This window comes from Thunnus thynnus, chromosome 22 (assembly GCF_963924715.1).
Source record: "Thunnus thynnus chromosome 22, fThuThy2.1, whole genome shotgun sequence".
Taxonomy (NCBI): Eukaryota; Metazoa; Chordata; class Actinopteri; order Scombriformes; family Scombridae; genus Thunnus; species Thunnus thynnus.
In genome coordinates, this window is record NC_089538.1 from 12,678,014 (window position 1) to 12,687,956 (window position 9,943).

The following is a 9,943-nucleotide window of genomic DNA, read 5'->3' on the forward strand; positions in this document are numbered from 1 at the left end:
CTTCCAGTTTGTTTAATTAATCTTTGTCAGGCCACGTGGAAGTCAATAAGAAACATGGGATTTCAAAGCAGAATTATTATTCCATTCTGTGCTTGAAGAGCTGAAACTGAACTGAAAAAATGCTTCTACACACTTTCAATGATCACTGTAGATTAAACATTCATTACATCAAAATGTTAGGTGTTCATATGCTGCTTTTGAGAGTGAGTCACTCTGCTGTTGAATTTTGCAGGTTCAAGAGCAGATACAATGGGTGTTGGACTAATCTTATCAACTTTGCTGATGCTTACAGGTAAGTTACTGATTGCTGTGATAAAAAGTGAAGGTTTTCTTTGAGTCCTGAAAAAATAATGTGTGTGTAAGAACAGATTCTATTCTTTACCAATAGTGGCCAATCAACTTGCTACTACACCCGCTGCGGTACAGGCAACCACAACTGTTGCACCAACAACAACAATCACTGGAGTCACAACAACTGGGGGTTCAACTACAACTGAGGGATCAACCACAACAGCTGGTGGGTCTACCACTACCGGAGGTTCAACTACAACTGAGGGATCAACAACTACAACTGCAGGGTCTACCACTACCGGAGGTTCAACCACAACTGCTGCACCAACAACAACAATCACTGGAGTCACAACAACTGGGGGTTCAACTACAACTGAGGGATCAACCACAACAGCTGGTGGGTCTACCACTACCGGAGGTTCAACTACAACTGAGGGATCAACAACTACAACTGGTGGGTCTACCACAACTGGAAGTTCAACTACAACTGAGGCATCAACAACTACAACTGCAGGGTCTACCACTACCGGAGGTTCAACCACAACTGCTGCACCAACAACAACAATCACTGGAGTCACAACAACTGGGGGTTCAACTACAACTGAGGGATCAACCACAACAGCTAGTGGTTCTACCACAACTGGAAGTTCAACTACAACTGAGGCATCAACAACTACACCTGCAGGGTCTACCACAACTGGAAGTTCAACTACAACTGAGGGATCAACAACAATGGCTAGTGGATCTACCACAACTGGAAGTTTAACTACAACTGCGGGATCAACAACTACAACTGCAGAGTCTACCACAACTGAAAGTTCAACTACAACTGAGGGATCAATGACTACAACTTCAAGGTCTACCACAACTGAAAGTTCAACTACAACTGAGGGATCAACAACAACTGCAGGGTCAACCACTACCGGAGGTTCAACTACAACTGAGGGATCAACAACAACATCTGGTGGGTCAACCACAACTGGAAGTTCAACTACAACTGAGGGATCAACAACTACAGCTGGTGGGTCTACCACAACTGCAAGTTCAACTACAACTGAGGCATCAACAACAACAACTGCAGGGTCTACCACAACTGAAAGTACAACTACAACTGAGGGATTGACAACAACAGCTGGTGGTTCTACCACAAATGAAGCGCCAACTACGACTGAGGGATCATCAACTACAACTGCAGGGTCTACCACAACTGAAAGTTCAACTACAACTGAAGGATTAACAACAACAACTGCAGGGTCTACCACAACTGAAAGTACAACTACAACTGAAGGATCAACAACAACAGCTGGTGGGTCTACCACAACTGGAAGGTCAACTACAACTGAGGCACCAACAACAACAGCTGCTGGGTCTACCACAACTGGAAGTACAACTACAACTGAGGGATCAACAACAACAGCTGCTGGGTCTACCACAACTGGAAGGTCAACTACAACTGAGGCACCAACAACAACAGCTGCTGGGTCTACCACAACTGGAAGTTCAACTACAACTGAGGGATTGACAACAACAGCTGGTGGTTCTACCACAACTGAAGCGCCAACTACGACTGAGGGATCATCAACTAGAACTGCAGGGTCTACCACAACTGAAAGTACAACTACAACTGAAGGATCAACAACAACAGCTGGTGGGTCTACCACAACTGGAAGGTCAACTACAACTGAGGCACCAACAACAACAGCTGCTGGGTCTACCACAACTGGAAGTACAACTACAACTGAGGGATCAACAACAACAGCTGGTGGGTCTACCACAACTGGAAGGTCAACTACAACTGAGGCACCAACAACAACAGCTGCTGGGTCTACCACAACTGGAAGTTCAACTACAACTGAGGGATCAACAACAACAGCTGGTGGGTCTACCACAACTGGAAGTTCAACTACAACTGAGGAATCAACAACAACAGCTGCTGGGTCTACCACAACTGGAAGTTCAACTACAACTGAGGGATCAACAACTACAACTGCAGGGTCTACCACTAACGGAGGTTCAACTACAACTGAGGGATCAACAGCTACAACTGCAGGGTCTACCACAACTGGAAGTTCAACAACAACTGAGGGATCAACAACTACAACTGTAGGGTCTACCACAACTGGAAGTTCAACTACAACTGAAAGATCAACAACAACAGCTGGTGGGTCTACCACAACTGGAAGTTCAACTACAACTGAGGCATCAACAACAACAACTGGACGGTCAACTACAACTGAGGGATCAACAACTACAACTGAAGGATCAACAACCACAGCTGGTGTGTCTACCACAACTGGAAGGTCAACTACAACTGAGGCACCAACAACAACAGCTGGTGGGTCCACGACAACTGGAAGTTCAACTACAACTGAGGGATCAACAACTACAGCTGGTGGGTCTACCACAACTGCAAGTTCAACTACAACCGAGGCATCAACAACAACAACTGCAGGGTCTACCACAACTGAAAGTACAACTACAACTGAGGCATCAACAACAACAGCTGCTGGGTCTACCACACCTGGAAGTTCAACTACAACTGAGGGATTGACAACAACAGCTGGTGGTTCTACCACAACTGAAGCGCCAACTACGACTGAGGGATCATCAACTACAACTGCAGGGTCTACCACAACTGAAAGTTCAACTACAACTGAAGGATTAACAACAACAACTGCAGGGTCTACCACAACTGAAAGTTCAACTACAACTGAAGGATCAACAACAACAGCTGGTGGGTCTACCACAACTGGAAGTACAACTACAACTGAGGCATCAACAACAACAGCTGCTGGGTCTACCACAACTGGAAGTTCAACTACAACTGAGGGATCAACAACAACAGCTGGTGGGTCTACCACAACTGGAAGTTCAACTACAACTGAGGAATCAACAACAACAGCTGCTGGGTCTACCACAACTGGAAGTTCAACTACAACTGAGGGATCAACAACTACAACTGCAGGGTCTACCACTAACGGAGGTTCAACTACAACTGAGGGATCAACAGCTACAACTGCAGGGTCTACCACAACTGGAAGTTCAACAACAACTGAGGGATCAACAACTACAACTGTAGGGTCTACCACAACTGGAAGTTCAACTACAACTGAAAGATCAACAACAACAGCTGGTGGGTCTACCACAACTGGAAGTTCAACTACAACTGAGGCATCAACAACAACAACTGGACGGTCAACTACAACTGAGGGATCAACAACTACAACTGAAGGATCAACAACCACAGCTGGTGTGTCTACCACAACTGGAAGGTCAACTACAACTGAGGCACCAACAACAACAGCTGGTGGGTCCACGACAACTGGAAGTTCAACTACAACTGAGGGATCAACAACTACAGCTGGTGGGTCTACCACAACTGCAAGTTCAACTACAACCGAGGCATCAACAACAACAACTGCAGGGTCTACCACAACTGAAAGTACAACTACAACTGAGGCATCAACAACAACAGCTGCTGGGTCTACCACACCTGGAAGTTCAACTACAACTGAGGGATTGACAACAACAGCTGGTGGTTCTACCACAACTGAAGCGCCAACTACGACTGAGGGATCATCAACTACAACTGCAGGGTCTACCACAACTGAAAGTTCAACTACAACTGAAGGATTAACAACAACAACTGCAGGGTCTACCACAACTGAAAGTTCAACTACAACTGAAGGATCAACAACAACAGCTGGTGGGTCTACCACAACTGGAAGGTCAACTACAACTGAGGCATCAACAACAACAGCTGCTGGGTCTACCACAACTGGAAGGTCAACTACAACTGAGGCATCAACAACAACAGCTGCTGGGTCTACCACAACTGGAAGTTCAACTACAACTGAGGGATCAACAACAACAGCTGGTGGGTCTACCACAACTGGAAGTTCAACTACAACTGAGGAATCAACAACAACAGCTGCTGGGTCTACCACAACTGGAAGTTCAACTACAACTGAGGCACCAACAACAACAGCTGGTGGGTCCACCACAACTGGAAGTTCAACTACAACTGAGGCATCAACAACAACAGCTGCTGGGTCTACCACAACTGGAAGTTCAACTACAACTGAGGGATTGACAACAACAGCTGGTGGTTCTACCACAACTGAAGCGCCAACTACGACTGAGGCATCAACAACAACAACTGCAGGGTCTACCACAACTGAAGCGCCAACTACGACTGAGGCATCAACAACAACAACTGCAGGGTCTGCCACAACTGAAAGTACAACTACAACTGAGGGATTGACAACAACAGCTGGTGGTTCTACCACAACTGAAGCGCCAACTACGACTGAGGGATCATCAACTACAACTGCAGGGTCTACCACAACTGAAAGTTCAACTACAACTGAAGGATCAACAACAACAGCTGGTGGGTCTACTACAACTGGAAGGTCAACTACAACTGAGGCATCAACAACAACAGCTGCTGGGTCTACCACAACTGGAAGTTCAACTACAACTGAAGGATTAACAACAACAACTGCAGGGTTTACCACAACTGAAAGTTCAACTACAACTGAAGGATCAACAACAACAGCTGGTGGGTCTACTACAACTGGAAGGTCAACTACAACTGAGGCATCAATAACAACAGCTGCTGGGTCTACCACAACAGGAAGTTCAACTACAAGTGAAGGATTAACAACAACAACTGCAGGGTCTACCACAACTGAGGCATCAACAACAACAGCTGCTGGGTCTACCACAACTGGACGTTCAACTACAACTGAGGGATCAACAACTACAGCTGGTTGGTCTACCACAACTGAGGCATCAACAACAACAATTGCAGGGTCTACCACAACTGAAAGTACAACTACAACTGAGGGATTGACAACAACAGCTGGTGGTTCTACCACAACTGAAGCTCCAACTATGACTGAGGGATCATCAACTACAACTGCAGGGTCTACCACAACTGAAAGTTCAACTACAACTGCAGGGTCTACCACAACTGAAAGTTCAACTACAACTGATGCACCAACAACAACAGCTGCTGGGTCTATCACAACTGGAAGTTCAACTACAACTGAAGGATTAACAACAACAACTGCAGGGTCTACCACAACTGAAAGTTCAACTACAACTGAGGGATCAACAACAACAGCTGGTGGGTCTACCACAACTGGAAGTTCAACTACAACTGAGGCATCAACAACAACAGCTGGTGGGTCTACCACAACTGAAGCGCCAACTACGACTGAGGGATCATCAACTACAACTGCAGGGTCTACCACAACTGAAAGTTCAACTACAACTGAAGGATTAACAACAACAACTGCAGGGTCTACCACAACTGAAAGTTCAACTACAACTGAAGGATCAACAACAACAGCTGGTGGGTCTACCACAACTGGAAGTTCAACTACAACTGAGGCACCAACAACAACAGCTGCTGGGTCTACCACAACTGGACGTTCATCTACAACTGAGGGATCAACAACAACAGCTGGTTGGTCTACCACAACTGAGGCACCAACAACAACAATTGCAGGGTCTACCACAACTGAAAGTACAACTACAACTGAGGGATCCACAACAACGGCTGGTGGTTCTACCACAACTGAAGCTCCAACTACGACTGAGGGATCATCAACTACAACTGCAGGGTCTACCACAACTGAAAGTTCAACTACAACTGAAGGATTAACAACAACAACTGCAGGGTCTACCACAACTGAAAGTTCAACTACAACTGAAAGATCAACAACAACAGCTGGTGGGTCTACCACAACTGGAAGATCAACTACAACTGAGGAACCAACAACAACAGCTGCTGGGTCTACCACAACTGGAAGTTCAACTACAACTGAAGGATTATCAACAACAACTGCAGGGTCTACCACAACTGAAAGTTCAACTACAAGTGAGGGATCAACAACAACAGCTGGTGGGTCTACCACAACTGGAAGTTCATCTACAACTGAGGGATCAACAGCTACAACTTCAGGGTCTACCACAACTGGAAGTTCAACTACAACTGAGGGGTCAGCAACTACAACTGCAGGGTCTATCACAACTGGAAGTTCAACTACAACTGAGGAATCAACAACAACAGCTGGTGGATCTACCACAGCTGGAAGTCCACCTACAACTGAGGGATCAACAACAACAGCTGGTGGGTCTACCACAACTGGAAGTTTAACTACAACTGAGGGATCAACAACTACAACTGCAAGGTCTACCACAACTGGAAGCCAAACTACAACTAAACGATCAACAACAACAGCTGTTTGGTCTACCACAACTGGAAGTTCAACTACAACTGAGGGATCATCAACAACAGCTGGTGAGTCTACCACTACCACAACATAGACCTTACATTTGCATCCACATGTATTCTTAGTCACACTCAGATTGCAAATATTTTGTTAAGTGCAGCTTCAAATGTCACAGCCTTCAACATTGTCATTACATCTATTTCTGTGGATGGCACATGTAAACAATCGTGGGAGCTAACTAATGAAAAATTTAAAATATTACAGAACTTTTTGTTTAAACAATGTCTCCTTTTCTTTTCTCAAAATTTACAGAAGTTTCAAGTGGAGTAAGCCACAAGATCAATTTCATCACTGCATCCTGCCTGGCACTGCTGTCATGGCTACTGTCAAGTCAGCAAGAATGTCTGTACTGAGGTCCATTTGAAATCCCTTTAAAAAAAACACTGGTGTTTGCCTTGACCTTATTTCCCCTAACATAACCCTTTCTATTAATACTATGGGCCAGGTACATGTATGTGTATGTTCATATGTGTTTATCTTTAATTAGCATGTATTGTGTTTTCTCTGTCATGTTTGTGGTTGTTTTTTTACCATGGAATTACTATCGAGGGCAGTTCTAGGTATGGGTTTTCTTTTCTTTGTATATTTACATTGAGTCATTGTTTTTTATTCTGTTTCAGGCTCTTTTTGTGTGTACTGGATGTCTCTCTGTTGCATGTGTTATCTTTGTTAACTGACGTAGGTAATTCATGGGAAATTAAATGTTACAGCTGAAGGGAAGTAATAAATCATATCTGTTGGACAGATAGATTTGATTCCCAGTTGCACAGAGAGTTTTTGATATATTGATTTGGAATAATGATACTGTATATTGTAGCTGAATACTAATGTTTATCAACATTTTTCTATATGTGAATGTGCTGTGAATGGGCTGATCTGCTGCTGAACATTGTTAACTGTTTGATGTACTCAACACAGCTACGTCTTATACTGTCTAAAGCTAGGTATAACCGAAATATCCTGTCACCCCAGAAATAACTTATAAACTTATTTATTTATATAATTTATTTATATAATTTATTTATAGTTATTTTATTTGTTTCTCTTGTCTCTTTCATTCCTGTTCCCTGAGTGGAGTTCCCAATAGGCTTGGTGATCTATAATCTTGTTCCCATTTCATCTAATGTTCCATTAGATTTCTGAGGATCCCGATTGTTATATGGCTTGGGAAGAAGTTCCAGATATCAAATTCAAAGTTGGGATGACCTCCCTCCTAACATGAAATATACAAAGTCTGAATGACACCCTGTATGAATATCCAATCACTTATTTATATGTATTTATATTATTATACGTATGTATATTTGCTTTTTTGTGGAGCTGCTCAGGATTGTGAAGTTAGTCTTATTTAACAGCAAGATAGATTATTTTGTGATTTGTATAACCAAACATTATTCAAAATTCTGTAATGTGAACCTTTCTGTTGTCTCCAAATGCATGTAAATAAATTTTCTATTTTATCAAGTAAAATAATGTGTGATTTGTTATAATTAAATTACACAATAGTGTCTTACTATCAGCTGTTCTCAGCCTTTGTTGTTGGTGTCAGTGAATCAGATTTGTTCAGGAAGAGAGGACATATTTTACGTTGGCTATGAGATTCCTATTTATTCATGTACCATCAAAACAGCCTGAGAGATACAGTACACTGTTCTTAAATAACCTTGTGTAGTGTAAGCACCAGCATCAGTACAAGATTCAAACATTGTCAGTGTATTTTCCATTAATGCCCACACAAAAAAGTAAATCTAACTACGAGAAATCTCACTAGAAACTTTCAGTTCACTCATTAAATGAGTGAGAAAGTTCTCCAGTCAGTCTTTTTTTAGTAGATAAAGATGCCATTTTTTTCACTTGTTGGAAAAAGCAGCAAAGAATGTTGCAATAATCGATTAAGAAATTAAGAAAAAATTAAGAAAATAAAGCTGCAGATGAATTTCACAAAATCACCCCTCCCTATGCTTGTAAGCTAGCTGAAAAGCTGAGTTCTGTGTAGCAAGACCCATTTTTTGTCTTTATGGTTGTCAATGATAGAAGGCAAAACTGCTACACCTTTTAGTGAAAGAACAATTTGGGCCTGAATTATGTGACAGGCTGCATCTTTAGTCCTTACAGGCTTAACAGCAGCTACTCTTGTCTAAGGAACAGCAACCTCAAACTAAATTGCAACTGGCCCATATCTCATCAAATATTTAGCCCAAAATATATCACAAAAAAAAATCAATCAGCTAAAACTGCAGCTGTGATGAAAACAAGTAACCAACATCAACAAGAAGGCTACATCTATTTTTATCTAATGATATATCATCATGACTCAACAAAAGTGGCACAGATTTATTTTACAGCACTGACTTAAATGGAGTCTATGTAACGTTCGTTGTACAGTGGACACTGTGACTATCAATTATGGGATAATGGTTCATGCTAAACATAGTAATAATAAAGATTAATACGTTTCATTATAGAGCACCTTTCAAGATACTCAAAGACACTTTACACAAAAAGTTAAAGGGATCCTAAACTGCAAAAAACACACTAAAAACACAAGGTAGCAGTATTTTTTGCAGCAATAGTATAAATAAAGACTAACTCATGATGCTTATTTGTTGCTCGTTTGTTTGCAAATGTTAGCTAACATTAGCCACCTAAGCTATTGGTCATACCAGACCAAATAATGATGCAGGAAAATCGCTGAAGCCAGCATTGTGAACACTTATTCTGTCCATATTTTTTCTGAGAATGAGGGACTTGAGAATGAGCAACCAGGGTGCAGTCAGAAAATAACACATAATGGGTATTTAATTTGCTGATTCCAGTGTTTTTAGATTCAATATATGTTGTTTTGAATATTTTCTTGCCAACGGAATAAAAAAGTAGATTAATGATTCACTATTTCCCCACCAGAACTTCATTTAGACCTTTGTGTATTTAGCATAATTGATCACTTAATACATAAACTATGAAAAATACAAATAATATGTGTACTGAGGGACCTATAGGACTTATAACCTCAGCATTTCTAAAATCCTGGCTGCTTCTGATGTCTTAAACTGATCAAGGGGGCTGTTTTATTGCTTATTTCTAAACTTTTTGGGAAATTAATTTTTTTCCAAGACCGACTGCTTTACTCTGCTGGCCAAACAATGTCATGAAAACAGTGACCCTGCTGGTTGTCTCCTGTGATTCATGTTTATCGAGGTCTGGAATGAATAATAGGATAATAGTCTTTATTTGTTTTAAATGCCCTTAATTTAAATGTTACAGATAGGTTTAAAAAGCACATCTAGTAATCTAGAGCTGAAACAATTAGTTTATTACGTCAGCAGAAAATTAATCATCAACCATTTTTG

At 41.8% G+C, this 9,943-nt stretch overlaps 1 protein-coding gene across 1 annotated transcript; it reads left to right on the forward strand.

Moving 5' to 3' along the window:
- Nucleotides 1-249: 249 nt before the first annotated feature.
- Nucleotides 250-4,140, forward strand: LOC137175170 (mucin-21-like; the record flags this gene model as incomplete). Its single annotated transcript, XM_067580877.1, has 3 exons — nucleotides 250-292; nucleotides 3,257-3,790; nucleotides 3,848-4,140. Coding segments are annotated over exons 1-3 (870 nt in total), but the record flags the coding sequence as incomplete, so codon positions are not given.
- Between the last annotated feature and the right edge of the window lie 5,803 nt (nucleotides 4,141-9,943).